The 26,422-nt window shown below is 41.2% G+C and overlaps 1 protein-coding gene across 2 annotated transcripts in view; it reads left to right on the forward strand.

Moving 5' to 3' along the window:
• The window catches only part of thsd7ba (thrombospondin, type I, domain containing 7Ba), a 274,856-nt gene that overhangs the window by 180,766 nt on the left and 67,668 nt on the right, over positions 1-26,422 (forward strand). For both annotated transcript variants that reach the window (XM_059499834.1, XM_059499833.1), the window contains exons 9-10: positions 11,180-11,371; positions 12,925-13,153. In XM_059499834.1, the coding sequence (XP_059355817.1) occupies positions 11,180-11,371; positions 12,925-13,153 (421 nt within the window). The remainder of the gene's footprint in view (positions 1-11,179; positions 11,372-12,924; positions 13,154-26,422) is intronic.

Raw genomic sequence — 26,422 nt, forward strand, 5'->3', positions numbered from 1 at the left:
TTGAATATTTGCTGTCACTGGGGCAGTACCAAAAAGGTACATGTTTTCAAAAGGTACACATTGGTACATTATTTAGCCCTAAAGGGTGCATGTTAGTACCTTAAAGATAAAACTTAGTATCTTAAGTTAGTACCCTAATGTAGCATCAATACCTTAACAGTACTTATCTATACCTTTTAAAAAGGTGCCGCCACAGTGACAGTACCCCAATGTTAAATGCAATTCCCATACGTATGTGTGGCTGCAATATACAAATGCTCCTGGGTGCAATCCTGGTCAGTCATGGCTTAGCTGTGTGAAAACGTTACAAACATCCAGAGTAAATTGCTTTACAGACATTTCCTAAAACAAATCCCAATCAAATAGGGTTTAAGGAAGTCGTGCAAGTTAAAAATGGGGACACCGAATGGGGACACCGTCATCCAAAACACAACACATTTCACTGACCAGCTCTGCTACGCTTTTCCTGTCAGCAGGAAACACATTAGTTAAAAAAAAACAGTTCCGTTTGACCCTTGCAACATCAGTAAGCGTCATCTGCATCACAGATGTCAACATGTGCCTGTGGGCAAGCCGCCACTGATTGCTCTTTTAGTGGAGAAGATGGTGCACACAGTTTTACTTTGTACAGCTTCTTGGCTCTCACTTAGCAAATGATGTGTCAGGCCAGTGTTGCACAGCTCTAAATTATGAGTGTTGCGAGTTAGCTGACATGAGTGAGTGCATCGGTGCAATTTCACTGCGGGTGACCAAAAAACACTATATCACACTGATGGTTTCCGTGCTCTGACCTTAATTCCATCTCAAAATGGAACGTTCAAGCTTTCAAAAAAAAAAAAAACACTTAAGTTTAGTGACCATTTCTCACTTTTAACTAGTCGCTTCTTAGCATGAATATTACTAGCAAATTAGTTTATTCATTTCTGTTTATTAGTACTTATAAAGCACATTTTATGCATTTCTAATATAAGGATTTTTATTATTTTGTTTTAAGGATACTTATGTTGTTTTCTAGAAAACATGAAGAATATTACAAAATTGTGAAGAAGTGATTGTTTAACAGAAGGCTTTTTTTGCATGCTTAGAGTCTGTGCTTATCATTATATCTCCTAATTTGTTTTGGTATTTTAATATGGTTTGATTAGGAAGCAGTTTTGGCAGTTTTATAGGTATGGCATGAGCCTCCAGTGAAGCATGTGGGGACACAGATGGGTTTTCATCAATGTCTTTATTATGTTAGAACGAGGCCGACAGCCGCCCAACTGTTCCAGTGTTGTTTCACGTCGTGGACCTCAGACAGCCTTTAGGCAGTACAAGAGCTGCTCCCGCACTAATATAGAGTTTTGTCAAGTCGTACATTTCTTTCAGGAAATTCATCTTGCTGTCTCCAAGCGTTTGAAAAAGCCTTTAAGGAATGGACCTTCACCACGGAGCTTTGTACTTAAAATAGTTGAACGACTTAACCTTACCTTAAAGGTGTCATAAGGCAGAATTATGATTGGAAAGATTATAAGTGTCTTTAAATCCATATGAGGTGACAAGCCTGGATAACTCCAGATTGAGTTTGTGCTGCTATTTGAAATGGATCAGAGGAGAAGGTTGGAACTCGTGGGCTATCGGTTTTCTCTCTGACTGTGTGATCAGTCAAAGTGCCAGTTATCAGTGTGTCTGATCAATGCAGGTGGCACTAATCTGGTAAATGACCTTCTGCCTGCATGTCAGGGTTGTCAATATCTGGACTGAGGTGAACTAATTCTGATCAATTCTCAAAATCATCTCTTACTGACAGGTGGAGTCTTTAAGGCTTTAAACCCAAAAGCTCAAATGGTGTCCCTCAAAAAACAGTTGAAGAAATGACAGATTTCACTTTTTCCATATATAAAGTGCATTCACTACTTCTATCATTATTAGAAATCAAATATAGATATTTTGAGAAGATACTTAAGAGTTTATTGTACCACCAATTTAACATATTGCTACTGTCATAACGTTTCTTTGAAAGCAGTTAAAAACACAATGTTACTCATTTAATCTTAATAGGAGTTTTAAAACCAGTAAAACATGGCACATTTACTTACATTGGTCAGTGAGTGTACAACTTTATAACATAGACCTCAGAGAAAATATATAATTAATGTATGACATTGTCACACCCCTGGACTGTTTGTTTTGTTCCGTGACCCGGTTTCTCCCCAGTCTGATTAGTTTGATTGTTCATTTGATTCCAGGGGTGTCTCCTTAGTTCCCTCGCTATGCTGAGTTTAAAAACCCCAGTCCATTCTGTTAGTGTTTGTTGGTCCTTGAATGTCTTCCATGTGCTCTATGTTCCCAATTTGCATTATTAAAGGTGCCATGTGTCATGTCTGGCAAAAAAATCAAGTCATACTCCACATTCCATACCAGATGGGGGCAGTATGCCTCAATAAAGTGAATTGGTCTACTCTAGAGTAACAAACGAGAAACGGCATAGTCTCTATGCTCCCTCCCTACCTTCACAACAACCCTAGAGCCATAACCGAAGCCTAAGAGGACGTTTTGCCTCCAGAGGAACTTTGGGTGATGTCAAGTGATTTTGAAACATGACATCTTCAAGCTACTCCCCTTCACCTTTACCAGTGAATATGTTCATATTCGTTTTGTTCATATTACATTTTGAGTTGTATACACATTATTTGAATTAGCATTTTGTCAACATCATTGGTCAACATCAGACAGCTGATGTTGACCAAGCTAGCGCCAACCAACGTAACCAGAGCTGCCAACTCTCAAGCATTCACCGTGAGACACACGCAGTTGACTCTTTTCACACGCCACACATCAATTTTCTCACGCTCAGAAAAACCACGAAGCAAAGAGGACACGGAGACCAACAGACTAGACAGAGCAGGTTAGTTATGATATAAAAAATATCAGATTCTGTCAATTTTATTACACAATTCAAACAATACCGTTTTGGCCCTTGTAAATGTTACACGGCAGATCCCTAGCGCACGTGAACCGATCATCTCTACTATAGTAAAAAAAACACGAACACTGTTGAAAGATACGAATATCGATCAATCAGTGTTTTTTTTATCAACGTTAAGAGGTCAATAGGGCTGATAGGACTCTCTGTATGTTTACAGCATTAGCTTCTAAGGTAATGTTACATTTTAGCATCAGCTTGGTAGAGACAGGCTTTGGTAGATTTTTGGGATATTTTTACCTCAATTTTTACACATGGCACCTTTAAAGACCCTCGTTTCGTGAATTCCTTGTTTCTTTGTTTCCTTGTTCCTGGCTTCCTAGACTCCTTGTGTAATGTGACAGACATTAAATTTTTACATTTTGCAGTACAGATTTGATTTAAGTAAATAAAAGTAGAGAAGTTTTTGTGCTTCAGTTTTATATATATATATATATATATATATATATATATATATATATATATATATATATATATGTATATATATATATATATATATATATATGTATATGTGTGTGTGTGTTCTCAGCTTCAACTAACTGTTTTACAGTGTGACAGTGGGTATTGTCTTGCATGAAAACTGTGGGCTGATTTGGAGATGCTCACAGGGAAGGAACCACATGTTGCTGAAGGAGATTCTGACAAACATTTGCATTTTCTCTGCTGTGTAGCTGTATAGAGGCATATTACCTGCTGCAGAAATCATCTCTCAAACATGACACCTCTTACACCTCTAATATTTTATACTGTGCTGAATATATTTAATTTATGAAATATGCTTAAAAATCGGGTCTTCTACATCTAGTGGGATAGCTTCAAATAGGACAAAGCACTGACCTTGAAATTTAGGAAACTGTAGGTTGTTCTGTAATTTTGATCTCTGTGACCCTTGGTGGCACAGCATAGATCATAAACCAGAATGAGTGTGAGGCCAATTTTTCACAAAGATGGTTTCTGTCAGTTTATATCACGCTGATATATGTGCAAATGTTCATTTTTCCTATAAGTTTGGTTTTAGTTAGTGATTTGATGCCATAAAAATGGGGTGTGTTGTCATGATAGTGCACTGGTTATTGAGTCTGCTGGGGTTTGGGTGGGACCTTGTTACTGGGGCGTCACCTCATTATCACTATTTCACAAACTCTCACTCCAAATGACATCTTCATTGCAAAATGACAGTGGCCATTTTGGCTTCATTTTCCTACAGTGGAAGGATATGTGTGTGTGTTTGTGCATATACTGTATTTACCCAAATATAAGATGACCCTGATTATAAGATGGCCCCACTTTTTCCTGATGTAACTTTTGAAAAAAGGCTTTTTGAAAAAAACACATTTCTCTCTCTCTCTCTCTCTCTCTCTGTAAAACTAATTTTTTCCTAAATTATTTTCATATTGCTTATTTTTCCTATTAAAATTTTGTTTTGAAAGTATGGTTAATACTGGTAAAATGTACCAACAATAATCACATTTAAAAATATACACTTTTTGATATACCATAAAATAACAGGTAGCCCATTTAAATTATATTACATTTAGTATATCCATCTCATAAGTAGCCTACCAAAATTGTATTAACAGTGGAAGTGAAATCTTATTGTAGTCTTCAAACCTGGGTACTGTCTTATGTTTTAAAATCACGTACAGAGAAAGTTTGGTCCCATCAGGATAATGGCAGTCACGACTCACGCTGTAAGCATTTTCGTTTTCTTTTGTTTTCACTCGCAAACACACATTACATTACTTATTTCATGGCACACTCGTTTTATGCGTTTTTGATGCCACCTATTGTCGTGGGTGTATTATTGACATGTCAAAGTCTAGACCATGAATATAAGATAACCACGTTTTTTCAGATGAATTTCCAAGAAAAAAACATAATCTTGTATTCGGACCAATAAGGTATATTTATGTATATAGGTGTACATATGTGTCACCTCAATATTATTATTCATGAATTTTCTACGTTGGCCCTCATCACATTCAAGTATTGTAAAAAACCAACACGTGTCACTTTTCATTCCATCCATAGGTTGTTGTTTGTATTTTAATGAGGGATGTCCTCTGTCTCCTTGACCTTTGTGCTGTGACTTTACTCAGAAGAAGATTGTGTGACGTGACACATTCCACCAATCTGATGTCTTCCAGGGTTAGTCTTTGTTTCCATTCTCTAAAGGTCATAGTTGTGATATCTCTAAGGGTAACATTTCAACTTCAGTCTGTTGTAGAGTGATGATCACATTTGACATTTCTCTCCTGCGTGTCTGAACAATATTTTCTCTCTTTGAATTTGTTTACACGGTTGATTTGCATTTCATGTAAACCATTCCTTTATGAGTATCATTAGTGGTTACTGATATCAGTATTAATATAATGTGACAGACTGGATTCAGAGCAAGGTCTGCCCCCTATGGAGGTCTGACAGGTGGGTTTCCTGTTCTTCATTCACGTTCATCTCCATGATTCTCTCTGGTATGCTGCACCGCATAAGCAGCCGCCGTTTGTACACACCTCTGTTGATAATGAGGATTCAGTGTTTACATGGACCTTTCAGCATTAATATTTATGTTTTCTTGATGTGTCAATGAATACTAAGTGGTGTGAGTGGCTGAGCTGGAACAGAAAAGAAAATTGTTCATTTTAAACAGCGTAGTCAGATCTTGTCACTTAATTCTAAATTGCATTGAAACGTAATGCACCAAATCCCTCTGCAAATTAATTTAATCTCTAAAGATAAGGTAATTTATTTGATATTAACATACTTTCTACTTACTGTGCAAACACAACAGTGAAATAACAAAACACTATGACACGTTCAACTTTTCTGTTTATCTGAGCAATGAAACTTCTGGCTCAACTAGTCATTTCTTTTTTATTATATTATTATATATTTTTTATGGCTTTTGTTTGTTGTTTTTGTGCTTCAAAATTCATAACATTTGTGTTCATTTGTAGAGATTAAGAAGAACAAAACATGGTATAAGAATCAAATATTTTAGGAAAAAAAAAATTCCTAGAGACATCAGCAGTATTGGTATCAGTGTTGCTTTCCTTCAGTCATACAAAAGGACGACATTAAAGAAAATACTATCTTTGTTGTTTCTACATTAATTTGAAGATTGAATGTGAAATTATTGCAATATAAATTTATATTTAAAAAATTCAAATGTTAATAGAACAACGCTAACAATTTCATTTGTAGGTCAGTAGTTTTTTATCAGGAGCGGAGGTGCATTTATGTGCATTTGATTTTGTAATCTCATTGAAATGGAGATTGTGGTTAAAGGCTGTACATGAGGGAACATTTCTATATATTAAGATCCACCACTAATTACTACCAAAGCATAGACAGAGAACAACTTCAGATTCCAACGCTGACATGGCAACTCAACAGGCTAACACACTGTAATGAAATAAAAACTCCTGCTCAACAATTCCTTTGTATTACACAAATCCCTGCCGCAAAGTTATTATTATTATTATTATTTTCCATTTTAACACAAGAAAGATTATTATTGAGTGGTGGGGACAAAATTGGCCATGACAAAAAGCGGTGTCCTCACCTGAAATGTGTCTGTGTTTTTTTAAGGTACTTTTTTCATTCAGCGAGAATAGGTATGCAAATTATATCTGTAGTTTTTAAAACAACCCACACAGGCTGGCTCATTTGTTTGAAATTGCTCTGAGCCATTTTATGCTGCTCTGATTGTTAAAGTTTCATTCCAGTAGCCAATTAGTGCATGTCTAATCTTAGCTAAATTAATTGTACTCATCTGCTATTGTGTGGACACCTTTAGCCACGCCTCTGTTGGTGCGCCAATTATACATACACAGCAGCTTTATAAATTATAATTATGATTAAAGTTTTTTTTTTATTAATATTATTATTGTTACTTGACTCATATCTTTAGTATTTAATTTCATCTCTCTGAGATTTTAAAAATAATGTTACATCTGCAATCCCTTGTGAGCTATTAAATGAATGAGTTTGTCCTTGACTCTGCATGAAAAAGAAGTGTTGACTGAGAATAGGTCTCTTGTTATTATGCTCAGTATCACTTCCAGTTATGTACATAGTCTCAGCTAATGCTGGATTAAATTAAAGGTAGTTTTTCTCTTTTTCCACAAACTAGTTTTGTGTCTGCTTGCAGGGAAATCAAGGGTTACTCTCTTGATCTCTCTGCCTCCTACTCTTTCATTTTTGTGTGGATGGTTTTGTACTTTGTGAACAGCGTTACATGAAATGGTACACAGATTAAGGGGTGCTCACAAGCAGCACTATTTTATTTATTTATTCTTTTCTCCTTTTAAATGCAAGAGAGATTTCAGCCAGGAAGATGTGGCCCTACCAGTGCTTTTTTGTTCTCTGTGTGGGCTGTTAAGGTTAATTTCCCCAATCTGCATGCACATTTTCATCCAGTTCTCCTGGGGTGAAGTAACCCCTTTAAACTTTCGCAATTATTTCTGATATATCGTATTAGAGAGGGGAAGTGGATTGATTTAGGGAGGTGGGAAGCTGGAATTATTTGATGCCTGCAATGTGACCCATAAGTCAGTGCTGTTATTTGGAGCTCTGACATTATTCTGTCTGCAATTTAACTTATTATAGTTAGGTGTTCAAATTGCCAAGTAGCTGTTATGGTATTACAGTTTGTGCATTATTCAGAAGAGAATAACAGCCCTGTGCAGTTGGTTAAAATGAAAACATTCGCTGCTTGGTTTTTATTTCTGACTCTTGAACTGTCATTTTTGCTGCATAATTCCTGTTATTTTCTTTCTCTTGAGCTTTTTGTGAATTTACTGTTGCTCATCACTATTTATTCTGCTGTGTGTGTTGATGTTCAAACTTCTGCACTATGTATTATGTCTGAAGACATAGCTGTTCAACACCATATACATATTTGGTTCTTGAATGTTGGTGTGATATGAATGACCATGACAGCATTGGCCAGCCAGCTGCTGGACCAGCATGGACTTAGTGGTGTATGATATGCACTAACAGCAGAATAATTGCACTTACGCTTAATTTGACTTTTTCATAATGGCTGATTCTTCAGTTAGGTGCAGCTCTAACTGCTTTTAGTATTGAAAAATGAAGCATCATAAAACTATATTTCATTTATCACACGTGCCCAAGATAGACAGATAGATAGATATACATATCAGGATAATTTTGCATTTCAAAATTATAAAAAATAAGGAAAAGCTAAATGATCAAGCTATTGTAAATCTGCTTTTTTATTTGGGGTTAGTACGATTTTTTTGATAAGAAATTATAAATGTTATATTGGTCAAAAGCGACAATTAAGCCATTGCAATGTTACAAATGAGTTATATTTCAAGTAAATGCTGCTCTTTTAAATATTATATTCATAAAAGTATCAACGTTTCCACAAAAGTGTTAAAGTCCTGTTATCAAAAATGTTATCCCTTAAAACGTATCTGTGATCATTAAAATTATATATTTAAATGTTTTTTCTTGTGAAAATAATTTTCTCATGCCTTAAAATACCTTGAATGTAACTCAACACCCTTGGCTCATCTACTATACGCTGATCTATGAATATGCAAATCAGTCCCACCTCCACTCAGTGACACCAGCCAGTGCCTCCTGATCCACTGAACTGTAGTAAATGCAAAACAATGGCATACATGGATAATGACTGATAAAACTATGTTTTTACTAGGGGACAACAACAGTGACTACTGTAACAGTCGTTAAAGTGACTTGATGATGTTGTGTCCTAAAATGCCTGGAAGACTTGAATACAGCCGTTTGTGATTCTTAATTCGCGCCCACAAGCGTACGCGTGTGAAGTGCAGACACTGATGCGGGTGAGGTTGGTCTGACTCCAGGCTACTTTTAAACTGTTGCCATGGATTATAATGCAAGTTAGTGGTTCTAAATTCATGTTAAACCATGGCTTCATGGGTTTTGTGCTCTAATCTTTTTTTGGTTTTGTGTTGGTATTTGTATATTTTGCATGCTAATGATAGGAATCGATCCCTTGATGTGATTGGTTATTGGTTTATGATGTCGCAAACCGAGGGCTGTTTCAAACCGCAATTCTGGGTCAGCCTTTGGACAGTTTTAAGGACAAAATACTCAGCAATGGGGTTGATTTATGGATTGGCACATGGTTTGTCTAAAAGCATATTAAAAACACCACATAGACAAATAAACAACAGAAAAAAAACTTGATTTTCACTACAGAGGGACTTCAACCAGTAGAAAAAAAGAAAAAAGTTTCTTGAGCACCAAATCAGCATATCAGAATGATTTCTGAAAGATCATGTGACACTGTGAAGTCTTCATGTGAAGACTGGAGAAGTGGCTGCTAAAAAAACTCAGCTGTGCCATGGTCAGTAAATCTCCTCAATATCTTGGATCTCTGATATCAGCATCAAAGAATAGATCAAATACCTCCTTTTCAAACCCCTCTTTTCATGATTTAGAGAACTCGCTGTGGATGAATGGAGGTTTCCCGTTCTGTCTGCAGTTTAAATTGTGCTCAGGGGTCCTCCACCTCGTGCACACAACAGTTATCTTCAAACTCATTGATGTCCAGGTCACGTGGCCGCCAGCAGTGTTTGGCAATAGCAGTTTGATTGCCAAGAACATGCCTACAGCCCCTTCTCGCCAGCCACTCTGCTTTGATGGCTCAAGAAGCCTGGTGCTAAAAGTTGGAGGCGGAGGGCTGGAGACTCGCCTTGGGGAATATCTTTGATCTCTGCCTCACTGGATCAAGAACATCACCCATCTCACGTTCTTAGCCTCTTGACATGGATGCAGTTACAGCAAGGGAAAAAATAAATAGATAACAAATCTGCCCCTGGGTTTTTGCTCAACTGCATGTTTGAAAGTAAATGACAAGGTTCAACAGAAATAACGATGCCTCGTCGTGAGCGCTGACGTTCTTCACTTATTCAACATTTTTGGAAATTGATCCGTTATGGTGGTGCATAAGAAGGGTATGTGTCTGTTTGTTGGGGATGTTTTTTAGGGTTTAATCATTATAGGAAAGTTTGGTGTAATCCTAGAGAAGTGAATGGAAGGATTAATGTCTCTCTTTCATGCATGAAATGAGAGTTTTCCTCTCGCAAGCCTCAGCAGACAGCCCAGCTCTCTTTCTCTTCTGTCTTTTGATAGCTCACTGGCATCTAATAAATTAAATGGCCTTTGGTTCATCCTCTCAAATACCTTTTCCTGTTCAAAGCTTCCTTCCTGTAGGCGAAAGGAAACAAATTCTGCCCATCTTATCAAGCAGTCATTAGTAAAATCAGTGGCAGCACACAAAGCAAATATTTCCATTGGTTAATTTGTTTGAAGATTGAAGAGCAGACCTTTTTCGTGCAGAGAAATTGATGGCATTATCGCTGCAGTGTGATGTGCAGCTGTAGCTTTGACAGGCTTGATCGTAAGAGTTTGGAGCGTCTTCAGAATATTAGCGTTCAGGACTTGGTTGTGTTCATCATAATGAAATCTAAATTGCCCCCTCTATTTTCATGTTTCCCATTTCAATGATTGAACACAAAAAGGCTGATGAATCACAACTGTTGATCTCTTATTTGGAGATAAAAACCACTTTGTCTTCATCTAAGTTGCATTAAAAGGATGAAAGCTGTGAATATGAGCACATTCATAATGGGGGCCTCATAATAATCATGATTTACTTTCATAATGCTGAGTTATGTGGCTATTTCATTGAATGGCTTATTCAAAGCGCATTGAATTTCTGTCTGGTAAAGGTACCGTGAGTCTGTGCTTGAAAAATATGAGTTTGCAAGGCCAGTGATGATGTCTAGAGAACATTTAGGTCACAGAAAGTTTGTGTGTGTGTGTGTGTGTGTGTGTGTTTTTATTATCATATAATATATTTTTTTAAGTATACACTACTGTCCTTTCTTTAAATGTTTTTAAATGTTTCTTATGATTACAAATGCTGTATTTATTTGAGCAAAAATACTGAAAAAAAACTTAATTACATATTACTAATATTACAATTTATTATAACTGGTTTGTATTTTAAGATTTTTAAAAATGTAAAATCTATACACATTTCAGTATACTGTATATCTAATATTGAATGTTTTTTCTTATTCTTTTCAGTGAAGAAATATGCACTTGCTTTGAAAAAAAACAACAATAACATCTATTTTTGAGCACCGAGTAATGATGGTGAGATTACAACTCGTGTCATGTTCCACTGAACAGGGCAGCTTGTTCCTGAGGAGCTCTGTGAAGATGAGCCGCCCCCTAAAGAGGTGTCCTGTGTGATGGCGTGTTCAGGTGACTGTGTGCTCAGCTCATGGTCTGATTGGTCCTCCTGCTCCCACAGCTGCTCCAGTAAAAGCTCAGAGGGCAGACAAAGCCGCACACGGACCATATTAGGCTTACCAGGAGAAGGTCAGTTGACTTTCATCTTCCACAGAAATCGGAGAATAATGTTTTAACAAATGTCTGACCAGTTCATATTAAAGCGTGCAAATTCATAATGGTACATGGTGTTGGAGTCTGGCCTGCATGTGTCATTTCATAACATTTCAGTCTCCCTGCACCCTCCTATCTATTACAATAAAAAAAGTTTATAAAATGAAAAAACAAACAGATAATTTAATCCTGTGATATTGATTTGACAAGGGAAGTAATTTACTCTTAATATCACTCCAAGGGTGACATAATACCATTCATCAGTTTGTTTTCGTGAGCAGAGGAGCAATTTTGCATTCTGTATATTTGTTTCAGAGGAGCAGAGATAAAAATGTGTTCACAGGGTCTCATTTTTCTGTCTGCCTACGTACAGCTGTGGGCTTTTCCAATCACACACAGTCCTTCTGGAATGACAGAAAGAGCTGTGTAATTAAGACTTAAATATACTGTACTTTAGTTTAGAGACTACTTTCGCCCCCTCTGCCATCACACACAAACACATGAGTAACGGCTCTTACATACATTTCTTTCCATGCATCTGGAAAATGGAAATAAAGAACCAGCCTCCTCTACACACCTTCTACAGAATATCATTAATCAGACAAGCCCTTATTAATATTCAGCCGGTCTCCGTTACACTCATAATGAGTCCCTGTGTTATGGAAAAAGGCTGAATGTCAATACAATGTCATTAGCTTCAAGGGCATATGGTGTAGGAATTACTTTTAATTATAAAAAGTGCAGGAGTAATTTTGGAGGCTGATCCCAGAGAACTTGTCACAGGTGTTCCTGCATCACGTGTGGAATACACATTCAGTTTCCTGTTCTGTTGATTTCAAGTACAAGAAAGTTTTCACTCAGTCTCTGGCTGATACAGATAAGCTGATTTTTATTTGGATTTTATGGTTAATGGCAGATGCTGCACTATTTAGTGTGGTTTTAAAAAAAAGTCATCTGGACATTGCCTTCATGGATTTACCTCCAAAAACCGGTATGACTTTTCCTCTGCAGAAAACACACAAAAAATTATTTTGAATATTGGTAACCAAATGGTTTATTGACCTTTGACCTTTCAGTTGTATAGACAAAAAAGTCATTTCTTATAATATCATCTTTCATGTGTTACAAAAGAAGGTTATACAGCCAGGCACGTGCACCCGATGAAGCCGTCTATAGGGACCAATTCTCACTAATAACTAGTTGCTGCTTATCATTTATTAGTACTAATAAAGCACATATTCTGCATGAGCATATATTCTACATCCCTAATCCTACTCAATACCTAAACTTAACAACTACCTACTAACAACTGTTCAATTATTTTTATACAGTTTATGTACCACGTAAACAAAGCTCAGCCTATTTTTCCTTTCATATATCTATTGTACATGCCTTCACATGTCCCAGTAGATTTCTGTTTCATGTGTCTTTGAGCTCATGTAGCTCGTTAACATTTTATGGAGCATTAAAGCAAACTTAAGAGAGGCATTTCCATCTGTAATGCAGTTAATGATCTTTCCCATTCTCAGCTAAGACATGTCCAGCTGCTGCTGCTCTAGAGGAGTGGAGAACTTGTAATGATCATCCATGCATCACCTTCTACTGGGAAGCGTCGCCATGGGGACCATGCATTGAGGACTCCTCCATGAATCGAAATGGTACTGGCTACTGGAACGGAACGGCCATCTGTGCAGTCGGGGTGCAGATTCGTAAAGTGGTCTGCATGAAAACGGGCGTCGGGCCAGTTATTCCCAAAAGGTGCCTTATTTTTTATGTATGAAATTTATAATCTGTGGATTTGTAGGTTTCCACACACCACACTAAAAGTGTTCACAGTGGCATTTTGTGGAGGTTAGATTATTAAAGCACACAGATTTTCCACCAATGCTCATAGTATGAAGTTGAAATGGTATGTTTTACTAGTCTGTGGTGATCACTGCTTTTAATTTTAAATAACAGTGAGAACTTACTAAATCTATCAGATAGATGCAGTAATCTTTATTTTTGTGATTTTAAATCTGATTAAAATTAGATTTTGTAAATGCGCTTTTTTCAGTACAGTGAGATCATATTTCATTTAGATTTTTCATCATTTGAGATCCGGTGTGACTAATATCATGCACAATTTAGTCGTAGATGTAGGCACTACTGCACTTTAACTCATTTACATGCATATGAGGCATTCACTGTATGTATGTATGAATGAACAAATGAGGGAGTGGTTTTTGGACATGACATACAGTATGTATGAATGAGCAAAATGCTGTAATGCCTTTAATGCTTATGTTTTTTTTGGGTGGGGCCAATATAAAAACATGACAACAGCTAAACAGCATCTTGTAAAATACATTCAAATAGCTCATCAAATATGTGCTGACATAAAAGTTTTACAGTGTTCCTGAATCCAGCCTGTTTCCTTTAGGGGATCATCCATTTTTATAGCTTCATCTTTAAAACATTGTCAGCATTTTCTCTCCCAGATAGATGTTTTCGAATATTACATACACGTATTTGGTCAATAATGAACTTTCCACATGGAAACATTTCCCTCTGCTAGCTTTTGTAAATGTATGTACATTTTGTTTGATCAGAGCAGTAAATAAAGCAGATATTATTAGAATCTGCTTCTCTGGGATGCGTCTGTGAAGAGCAAAATTGGGAATTAGTGTTTTGCTTATTTTTTGCTATGCCATCACGTAATCCTGAAATCCCTCTTTGATAGGTTTGCATTCAAACATCTTCGCTCGAGCAATTAAAAAATATTGCTGGTGTTTGCTGCAGGTTGTGGTATTTTATACTGCATGAATGAAATGTACAGTAAAAGTTGAAAGCGATTCTCAAGAGTTTCACATTTCCCTGACCTTTTCTCAAGAGAAGAGTGCTTGGTTTACTTGTGCTGAAACCATATCTTGTACATTGAGTCTGTCAATTTTCTCAGTCTTGTGATGTCAGTGACTCTGAATGCAGGCTTGACTGATTCTCTCCATTTCCTGTATGAGAAGGGTGGAGGTTTATGTTGCCCCAGGTCTTTCCTTGATAAATGTTTCCTGTGGGAGTGTTGTAAGGGCACTTTGGGTAAGATAAAATGTTCTATTGCATTGCATGGAGAAGATACTGTGTAGTGCATCAGGAAAAAGGACTCATAAATAATGCAGCCATTAATCTATTTCTTTCTTTTATATTAATGACACCAACGTAAAAGTGAGTTTATGGGCTGGTGTATTTCACCGGCCTTGTTATGGGTTTCGGCTTGACCTCAGTTCTGAGAGGGAAGCTGTCTGGAATCACATGCTGGTTTTTCTCATATCAGTAAAAATTTCTAAACATACTTGATGCATTTACCTGAGAAGCAAAACTGCATACAGTTTAAGAGTGGCTATGTTCAGAAAACCTGCTTCACTTTCTTTAATTTAATTCTCTTTAATTGTATTGTTTATTTAAAGCATGCGTCAAAGAACATTTAGTATAGACTTTTTAAACTTCTCTAAAATCCAATTTTAATGAATTACACATTTTTACTTCTTAAGTCAATGTATTTAGTTTTTCCTGATATTGTTTTCCTGAGAAACAAGGCAAACATACTGATTAAGGTTTTTTTTTCTGTAATAAAAACCTTAATTGAGTTCACATTGGAAGAGCATTTGTAAGAGTTTGAAAAGCATAGCGAGTGTTAACTAGAAAAAGGTGTCAAATACCAATGTGTTTAGAAATTAATTTGTAATCTAAGCTATTTTAAAGTCAGGAGTGGACAAATCACACTCTGGTTTATAGTGATCAGTTAACACATACACACACCTGCTCTCACTCACAGATGTAATGCATAAATCACAGATGTATGTACTGTAGCATGTATGTGTTTGATGGAGAGTAAATTTATGTGTTTGTGTCACACACATATCATATCCCTTGTGCCCTGCCACATGTGCTGGAGGCAGTGAGAAGCGAGCATCAGTTTTAAAGCACATGTTTTGTCATCATGTGGAAGCATCTAATGCTTCATACGTAGGTGGAGTGTGTTCAGATCTTCACTTTATTTAAAACAGCAGGGCTGAGCTATTTAAACACCCTGATATATGAATTGACCCAACAGGGAGATGTTTGTTTATCTTACTGCTGCTAGACCGCTTCTTTATTAATCCTCTTTTCCTGATATCCTTGCATTAAAAACAAAACAAATCAGGTTCTGTAAAAGTGCAATGCAAAACGTCTGTCTGATACCTATTTGTCTGTCAACATCAAATGTGAAAGTGCTATGTGACGTCAGCCAATCATAGGATATTTAATGTTAATGATTTTAATAAGTACAGTTATATGGAACAGGATTATTTTTATATTTTATTCATTTTGACCAATGAAATGTGAATTAATTTTTAAATGAGTTTAAAGTCCCCATGTAGTGAATATATATATATGTAAGTGTAAGTGTAAAAGTAGCCCGGAATCAGACCCACCTATCCACACATATATTGCTCACGGGTGTGAATTAAGAATTACAAACTTGGCTGCATTTTGAGGACACAACATCGTCAAGTTAGTAACTTTAACAACTGTTACAATATCCACTGTAGTTGTCCGCTAGTAAAAACATTATATCAGTCATAAGGCCCTATCATACAACCGGCGCAAGGCGCAGTGCAAGTGTTTTTGCAGTTCTCATTTTCCCATCCTGCTCCACATTGTTTAAATAGCAAATGCATTTGCGTCCGTTTGTGCGCTCATGAGCGTGCTGGTCTGAAAACGAGGTGTGTTCAGGCGCATTGTTGGTGCATTGCTATTTTGAGGAACTGAAAATAGATTGCGTCTAACCGCATCTAAAGTCTGACGAAATGTTTTTTCTTTGTTATTTAAAGAGCCTGTTAAGCCGAGTTAAGACTGAACGATTTTCAAAGTAGTCGGGTCACTGTTCTTTTCCGCGTAGTATACGCGGGTCAACAACGCACGTACACACTGCTCATTAAACTCACAGGGACACACAGCAGCACACAAACATGCAAATATTACAAATTAAAGGATTACAATGCAAAATAATATTATTGTGTAGGCTACATAATATAAAATTACCTACATGTCATAATGCACCTATTCTTAACCATATGGCCGCGGCCCACGTTTGGGCCGTGAACGCCAACTGGAGGGCCGCAAAAAACTGTTTTTCACCCGTGGGCCGCGGGACCAAACAAGTTACAGACACTAGAATGACCACTGTTATCCACGAGACAGTTACAATACACCATCCCACCACTAGTGGCTGTAATGCCTCAGTTGTTTAACAAGCGCTAATAAGCAGAAGAAGATACTCAGTCAACTGTAGCCTGTAGAAAACTATTACGCCTGTTTCACCCCTGATTTCCACTGCACACATCTGCTGCGCATTACGGCTCCGACGCGGCTACCGGAGCTGATCGCGGTCACTCTAGTCTGTGCTTGTGTTTACATCAGACACTCCGCGGCACTTTTCAAAAGCGTCCCAGAAGTAGCTCTCCACGCCGCTTCGTTAAAGATAGGTGCCTAGTCTGACGCACCCTGCGTCCAAACCGCACAGCAAATACAAAACAGAAGTCAAAAAAATAATATGCATTTCAAAATAAACACCCTGTGCAGACTCCCAATCGTATTTCACATTATTATATTCATGCTAGGAGGCCAGAAATAGATGACAAGAGGTTCATCCTTAAAGCTGAAAAACCTCACATTATTATATGACACCACAGATCCCTTTTACAAGGACAATAAAAAAACAAAGTGGTGTGAAGTTTAATTGCAGGAGTTGCATGACTGGAATACACATAATTAAACCGGACAAAACATTAACATTTAGCCAACCATGTTAGAACAAAAAGAAATCAAGAAAAGCAATGTTGGACCATAGACTTTAGTGTTGGACAGGCAAATCACGTGGTCTCGCGAATCCTACCGCCGTGCTTCTGCCTGTACCGAGTCTATTTTTGCTGTGCTGTACGCGCTGAATTAAAGTGACAGCGCATTGTTCACAGTAAAAATTAACATGGATTGACACGGAAAAAGTCATTTCACAATACATTTATAGAATTAAGGCCTACTGTGTTTTGCAGACAACATACGGCTTTTTGGCTAGGTTTAAAACAAGAGAAAGAGCACCTTTAGGTAAACAAGGAAACGCAATATATGCACTTTTATGGAGGCAGAAAAACAAAGCTCATTAAGACCCGTGGGATTGCTTATAATAAAGATTTAAATACACAAGGCACGAGACTGTTTCTGTCTGTGGTGAATTTAAATTTTAAATGTTTGTGATTGCCTAACAAGAAAATTAGGCTAAATGTTGTCTTTAAATGTGTTGCCGCTTGCTTGAGCAACTTATTATACAAACCTAGAAGTCAAGTGCATGAATAGTACGTTGTTTATATTTGAGTTTATACTAATGTCTATGAAAGATTGTTACTGTACTGTGATAAAAGAGTATCACAATCATGAAAAAGCTTTTTTGTTTGTTTGTTTGTTTGTTTGTTTTAATTAATTTTTTTACATGATTTTAAATATAAAATAATGAACAAATCTTGTGCTTGTGGACTAAACAGCCGCGGATCAGTAGCGGACTGCAAACACTTCCTGTGTGAAAGCAAAATGAGTCCGTGCTGCTTCTGCTCCACACACATAACGTACACGGACTGCATGAGCACTGCAGACGGAGTATGATTGTGTGAAACAGGCGGAGACATTTTTAAAGTGGAAAAGGGGAGAGCAAATCGTATCGCGCCCATGGCCACAGACATACAGCATCACTTGCAAGAGAGAATAAAAAGCAGCCCATTTTTTTATTTTTTAATTAGCAGATTATAAAGCTATATTTTTTCATTTGCACTTTATTTCAATTTTCATTTACAACTTATTTAGTTTGAAAAATATTATTTTGAATTTACTTTAGCAAAACATTTTATTGTTTTTATTTTATTTATATTATTTTTTTTTGTAAGTAAAATCTGTCAAATCTTACTGATTTTGTGTGTTAATATGCTTACTTGAGCCTTTTAATTTTGTTCTTGATGCAAATTTGATTTGTTCCCTGAACTATTGTGTGTTTAGCATCTTGTTGTATGTGCAGGTTTATATACACAATAATAATGAACTGTTAAACTGCAAGTGGATTTCATTTAGTTATTGATTACAAATCAAACCAAGGGTGAGATCAATAAACCAATACAGTGCTAATATTTGATTGGGCCCTGGGCCACTTTGTACTGTAAAATTTGGGCCCCGACATCAAAAAGGTTAAGAACCCCTGTCATAATGGATAGTCATCGCATGTATCAGAATTAGGCTACCTATTTGCCCGCGCACAAGCAGCTCCATGGAGGCTGGGCTAATTTTCATATTCATAGATCGTACTCGGTTAATAATGTAACCTCGGTTCTCTCTAGAAGAGGGAACGAGTACTGCGTCTTAGCTAAGACGCTACGGGAAAAGTCTCTTTTCACGAAATACTGAAGCAAAAAATTATCCTTAATTTTGAATTTTTGTAAAGCGCATTTGCAGCAGCACACAGCCATAGGCGAGACGGCTCGCTCGCTCATTGGCTGCTCTGCGGCAACTGCACAGCCTATCGAGCACAGGCTGATGCAACATCAACATCAGCTTCGCGCCCTTCATGCCACTTCCCGCCGAAACGGGTGTGGCCCAACCCTATAAAAGGAGCTCGAAAAGGCTGACTCACCTGATTTATTTCATCGCCGAAGCTAACCAGAGTGAATCGTACGCACGGCAGAGAACGCAGTACTCGTTCCCTCTTCTAGAGAGAACCGAGGTTACGTTAGTAACCGAGTACGTTCGCTTATGAGAGTTCTCTCGTACTGCGTCTTAGCTAAGATGCTACGGGAACCCCATGTAAAGCGCCGTGCGCGCAGGGATCACACACCAATAAACCTGGAAGCAACGCCCAGGATTTACAGTGCACAGTCACCCGAGAGGACTCACAGAGAGTCCAGGACAGGAGGGGGGGGGGGCCCTCCGTCCCATATCTAGCAGCACCCGTAGATGCGGCAATATGACATCACACAGTCGAGGCAAGGCCTGACCAATGTGGCAATGCGGGTCTTACGCAATACTGCCCATATAACAGTCGGCAGCGCATAACGCTCGCGATCTCAGAGTTCCAATCAGGGCCCTGATTCGACTATACCGACAGCAGCCTTGCTTGCAAGGCGGGAACCTCCAGGTTATAGAACCTGATAAATGTAGATGGCGAGGCCCAACCTGCCGCCATACATATATCCTGCAAGGAGATCCCCGTAGACCACGCCCACGACGAGGCGACGCCCCTTGTGGAGTGTGCTCTGACGCCCAGTGGGCACTGAAGGCCCCTGGAAGCGTAAGCTAACGCTATGGCGTCAACTATCCATCTGGATAGAGTCTGTCTCGAAACAGCCATTCCCTTGGAACGTCCACTGAACGAGACAAACAGCTGCTCAGTCTGTCTAAAGACAGCAGAGCGAGACACATAAGCTCTTAAAGCCCTAACAGGGCAAAGAAGACTCAAGCCTCCATCCTCTCCTGACACCGACAGGGCAGACAGGGCAATAACCTGAGCCCGAAACGGCGTGTTGAGGGATTTTGGCACATAACCGTGCCTAGGTTTGAGTATGACCCTTGAGTCATTAGGCCAAAACTCCAAGCACGACTGGCTCACCGAGAGCGCGTGCAGGTCACCCACACGCTTCACTGAAGCAATAGCCAACAAGAACACTGTCTTGAACGACAGATGCTGGAGGCTAATCGTTTGGATAGGCTCAAAAGGGGGACCCTTCATGGCCTCCAAAACCGTCGCGAGGTCCCATATAGGGACTGACGGGGGTCTGGGAGGATTCAGCCTCCTAGCTCCTCCAAGGAAGCGGATGACCAAATCGTTCCTTCCTATTGACTGACCGAGCGCTGTCTCCGAAAACGCTGCGATGGCCGCCACATAAACTTTGAGCGTGGATGGGGCTCTGCCCTCATCCAACAGCTCCTGTAGGAAGGAGAGAACCTCCGTCACCTCACAACCAAGGGGTGAACATCCCCGAGCTGTGCACCAGCTGGAGTACACCTACCACTTCGAGGCATACAGCCGTCGTGTCGACGGAGCTCTAGCTTGAGTTATGGTATTTAGCACTCCCACTGAGAGATCAGCGGGTAACCGTTGAGCGCCCACACATGGAGGGACCACAACTCCGGTTGAGGGTGCCAAATCGAGCCCCTGGCCTACGAAAGGTGGTCCCTCCTCAACGGCACTGGCCACGGGGCGGTGTCTGCTAACTGCATCAAATCTGGGAACCATGGTTGGTTCTTCCAAAATGGTGCTACAAGCAGTATTGAACATCTCGTTTCTCTCACCCGTTCTATCACCTGCGGAAGGAGGGAGATGGGGGGGGCATAAAGCGGGCAGCACGGCCATCTCCGTGACAGCGCGCTTTCGTTCTTGGAAAAGAATGCGGGGCAGTGAGCGTTTTCGTGGGACGCGAAGAGGTCCACCTCCGCCCTGCCAAATCTCTCCCACAACAGCCAGACTGTTTGCGGGTGTAGAGACCATTCGCCCGTGGGAATGTTGTTTCTGGACAGCCTGTCTGGACCCAGATTCTGTAGCCCAGGTACATGAACTGCCCTCAGCGAGCGCAAGTTGCGCTGAGCCCAAACCAGGAGGCGTTCCGCCAACCTGCACAGGTTTCGGGACCCGAGACCACCCTGGCGATTTATGTAGGACACCACAGACATGTTGTCCGAACGGACTAAGACATAGTGGCCCTTGATTCGGGGACAAAAGCGCGTCAGCGCGTTCTGCACTGCCAGCATTTCCAGACAGTTGATATGTTGGAGCTTTTCCCGTTCTGACCACAGGCCAAAGGACGGTCTGCCCTCGAGCAGCGCTCCCCATCCCGAAGTGCAGGCGTCCGTCGACACCATCTTCACTTTCGAGGAAGTCCCCAGGCTTACACCTGATTGGTACCAGTCGTTCGCCGTCCAGGGTTTCAGGGCTGTAACGCAGCTCTGATTGACCCTGAGACGCAGCCGACCAGATACCCATGCTCCGCGCGGAACCCGCGCTTTCAGCCAGAACTGCAGGGGGCGCATGCGGAGCAGGCCCAACTGAAGAACTGGAGATGCTGAGGCCATGAGACCCAGCATCCTCTGAAATTCTCTGAGCGAAACGGTCGCGCCGCAGCGGAGAGAACTCGCTGCGCGCTGAATGCCCAACGCGCGCTGTGGTGACAGCCACGCCGTCATGGAACGTGAGTCCAAAGCTATACCCAAAAACAGTATCGTCTGACTGGGGTTCAGCGAACTCTTCGTCCAGTTGACACTGAGACCGAGTTTCTCGAGGTGATCGAGTAAAATGGCCCCGTTCCACGAGTTCAGCTCGTGATTGAGCCAGAATCAGCCAGTCATCCAAATAGTTCAGCACTCGCATGCCTCTGAGTCTGAGAGGAGCGAGCGCTGCGTCCATGCACCTCGTAAACGCACGAGGAGCTACGGACAAGCCGAACGGTAGGACTGTAAACTGATATGCCTGGCCCTCGAAGGCGAATCTCAAATATCGCCTGTGACTTGACGCTATCTGTATTTGAAAATACGCGTCCTTCAGATCTATTGACATGAACCAGTCTCCTCTGCGAATATGCACGAGGAGTTTCCTGGTCGTAAGCATTCTGAAACTGTTTCACCAAGTCTTGTTCAGCTGTCTTAGATCCAGTATGGGCCTGAGACCCCCGTCTTTCTTGGGCACTAGAAAGTATCTGCTGTACAGCCCCCCCTCGCTTTGAGCTTGAGACACAGGCTCTACAGCCCCTTTGCTCAACGGTTTTGATATTTCGGCCCGAAGTATGTGTGCTACTTCTGTTTTGACCGCAGTTTCGACGCGCGCTAAAAAGCGCGGAGGGCGTCGAAAAAACTGTAGCGAGTAGCCTCTCTTTATAATGTCTAGCGCCCAATCCGGAACTCCTGGAAGCGCTGACCATGCGTCTGCAAGAACGGCTAGGGGTTGGATGCAAAGCGCGTTCTGTTGCTGGGCAACGGCAGCGCTTCGATGCGCTCTAACATGGGCGTTAAGCCTGTGACATTTGAGGCGGGGAGCGCGCTGATCACAGCGGGCAGATCGCTCGTCCTCGACCCCCCACGGTGCTTAACCGAGTGAGGGAGGGCTGAACGGGTCCCGTGGGACTCGTGCTGTCTGTGAGTAATTGTGGGCTGTAAGCGTGCACATTTACTGCTTTAGACTCGCTGTCTGCCTGGGCAGAACGAACGTGCACGGGTTTCGTTTTTACAGAAACCACATGACGCGTGTGACATAGTGTTTGTGGGCACTGAAAAGTGGGAACGTTTACTATGCAGTGCGCGCGATCGACTTGAGTCACTTTTATGGGCGCGAGCCCTGTGTGAAGGGCTGTGCTTATATGTGGAGATGGGCACTGAGCAGTGGGCATCGTCACTACATTTATAGCACCATCGGCCATGGCCGGGACACCAGAAATTACACCCTTTTCGGGAAATATCTGGGTAGCCGTGATAACGGTTTTTGAGTGCAGGCAAGCGGGCAACCGTACAGGCTTGCGCATTGCAAAAGATGCTGAAACAGTCACAATCCCTGGAACTGAAACAGCGGCGCGCTTGGGTGAGAGTTCGGCCACGGTGACTCGTACACCGGCGCTTTCCTAGGATGGCTTTGGGGCTTTCGGCCTCACCGTAATCCTCTGCCATGGTCCCCGCGGCGCGGGGCGACGGCCGGTAGAGCAAGAACGGGGTCTCGAGCTGGGTTGCTGAAGCTGTTGTGATAACGGCTTTTGTGTGCAGGCAAGCGGGCAACTGTGCAGGCTTGCGCGTTGCAGAAAACGCTGAGACAGTCACAATTCCTGGAACTGAAACAGCGGCGCGCTTGGGTGAGAGCTCGGCCACAGCAGAGCTAATACACCGGCGCTTCAATGAAGCAGCAGGAGGCGGGGGTGTGGCTGAGAGCTTTGCGAGGCCGGTCTAGCACGACTCGCTGCAGAACCGGAGCGCTTGCCATGTCTGAGAGCGTCAGCCCTAGATGCCTCTCAGCCACCGTAGCGGAAGCCATAACTCGTCCCATGGCTTGTGCAGCGGATTTAGTAGCGAAGCACTCCTAAAATCCGTGAGACAGATAGCCTCACGTCCCATCTCGTCCAGTTTACAGAGGAGATCACCCTGGAATATCTGCAGCCATCGTGTATAGTGCAGACGCAGCCTGCTCAGCAGCAGAAAAGATTTGCGTGAGCAGAGATGACGTCATGCGGCAGGCTTTAGATGGCAACACCGCTTTCGTCCGCCGTCCAGCAGAGGGCGGGCAAAGGTGCGTCGCTATCGCCTGTTCCACCGGCGGAAGTGACTGGTAGTTCCTGTTTTTAGCATCATCCAGTGCGGAGAATGCTAGTGAGAGAGACGAATGAGTTCGCGCTGAATATGGAGCGTTCCAAGCCTTTGCCACCTCTTCGTGAAGCTCAGGAAGAAATGAGGCGGGCTTTGAGAAGTACGCTCATCCGAAAGGAAACTACCATCCAGCCGGGAACGAGAAGGGGGGCGCTGGTGCAACCCACTCGAGGCCGAGACTCGTCGCGGCCAGCGTGAGCACTCGCCTCGGCTCCTTTTCGATGTCAGCTCGTTCGCTGGGCTTCTGAGCAGAAGGCACGAGATCCCCGGAGCTCGCCCAGCCCTCACTGCCCGAAGCTAGCAGAGAGCACGTGTCCTCTTCCCCCGACGCGGCCCTGAGATCGACTTCCTCGGACGACGCGGCGGCAGACAGCGAGCGCTGCCCATCCGGAAGCGATGCAGGGGAGGCCGGTGAAGCAGGGCGAACTGGCGAGCTCGGTTGAGCTGGAGGCTGTTCCGGTAAACGCTGGTAGCGGCGCTTTTTACGGCGCTGCGGCGCAGCGGAGGATGCAGGCTCGGAGAAGAATGCCAGGCGAGTCCTCAGAGTCACCATTGGCAACAGGTCGCAGTGAGGGCATCCGCCGTCAGCGAGTGCTGCATGATCCTCACCCAGGTAGGAGACACAGATGACGTACCGGTCTCCCTCACTGAGTGGGGCTCTGACGAGCCGCAGGAAGGCATCTTAAAAAATATGCAAGCTCTTTTACGAGTGTGTGTCGCAGGGCGAACACACAAGGATATAAAAGGATATAGGCGCCGGAGAGCGCAGCAGGAACGGCAGTGGAAGGCGGCGAAGGCCAGCAGCTTCAGAAGTGGCTCGTCCCGCTGAGATGCTTATCAGACGGCGCTTGCTTCCTTCGTGATCCAACGATGCGTGAGCTTCGCTGAAGAGATGAAAAATCAGGTGAGTCAGCCTTTTCGAGCTCCTTTTATAGGGTTGGGCCACACCCGTTTCGGCGGGAAGTGGCATGAAGGGCGCAGAGCGCCCCTAATTGGTCTGATGTTGCATCAGCCTGCGCTCGATAGGCTGTGCAGTTGCCGCAGAGCAGCCAATGAGCGAGCGAGCCGTCTCGCCTATGGCTATGTGCTGCTGCAAATGCGCTTTACAAAAATTCAAAATTAAGGATAATTTTTTGCTTCAGTATTTCGTGAAAAGAGACTTTTCCCGTAGCGTCTTAGCTAAGACGCAGTACGAGAGAACTCTCGTAAGAGAACTGAATATTGTAAATGAGGCAAGGCTATAGAGTTACATTCAAACTATTTTAAGGCATGAGAAAATTATTTTCACAAGAAAAAAAAAACATTTATATATGTAATTTTGATGATCAAAGATGAGTTTTAAGGGATAATAATTTTAACTAAAGAGGGACTTTAAGCTTTAAGATTTTTTCAGATCCCATTTCCCCCTTATTCCACATCATTTCCTGTCTTCTCTCTCCATTGCTGCTCTCCACGCTCTCTCAGTTGCCACATAATTCCCTGCCTTGTCTTTTAATAAATGGAATTACTTTAATCCAAGGCCTTGAAAGAATTATTGATTTTCTAAAACTATGGAAACAGCCATATGATAAAACAGTGTTAAAAAAGTTATATCTAGTATTAATAATAATCTTAATTATTAATATGTTTTGCCAAAAGACAAAATAATGAACAATACTAATATTAATATTATTATTAGTAGTAGTAGTAGTAGTAGTATTAATAATAATAATGATAATGATAATAATAATAATAATAATAATAATGTAGTGTAAATGTTATTATTAATAATAATCATAATTCTTCCATTCATTATTTTTACAACAGATAGGGTAATGAACCATATAAATCAGATGGTTTTATTAATACACTTAAAATATGAATATTGTTTAGCAGAAATGTGTCATTACTGCACCACTCGCCTCAACAAATTGCAACACTGATTTTTGGAATTAATCTGACCAAATTTGTGCCAGAGTCAGAGTTGGAATGAAAGCAGAACCTTGTTTCTTTGTTTTTGTCATGTAACTTAATGCTTACTTTTACAATGGCTACAACCTCATCCAATTAAATTTTATGTTGGAACACTCCATACTCACACTTTATTCATGCTTTGTTTCCATGTAGAGGCAAAGACAGAGTTAACCTGTTTTCATCTGTGATGTCTCCTTTGTTCTGTCTTTCTTTCTGCTGATTTCTTGCATTTATCCTCCACCCACTCTTTTGTTCCTTTCCTAAAGCTCTGTAGCATCATTGCCTTTGGGTGATTGCCCTCTGTAATGACATTCTGCTCCACAGAGCACAAAAGTGAGAGAGAAGCAGATGATTCATGCTTCTGTTCTTTCTTGTTCCCTGCTTTGATGTGTCCTGTTTGCTGGTCTCCAAAGCCTGTAGTTGGTAGAGCCCTGCTGAGCCCTGCTGCCTCTCTTTAGAGCTGCTGCATGCTGGGAATTGAACCAAGCCTGGATATGAAATGTCCAGAATCCAGCTCGTTGGGTTGGACGTTCTCTGTGGGGCAACATGCTCTTATACAAAAGCATGCACATACTCACACTCACAAGGACACGCATGAGACAGACTCCTCAGCAGGACATACACCCTGGTGCATCATGTACAATCATCCAGTCATTATTGCAAAATAATGGCTCTCTTTTCATC

Source organism: Carassius carassius, chromosome 19, assembly GCF_963082965.1.
Source record: "Carassius carassius chromosome 19, fCarCar2.1, whole genome shotgun sequence".
In the NCBI taxonomy this organism is placed as follows: Eukaryota; Metazoa; Chordata; class Actinopteri; order Cypriniformes; family Cyprinidae; genus Carassius; species Carassius carassius.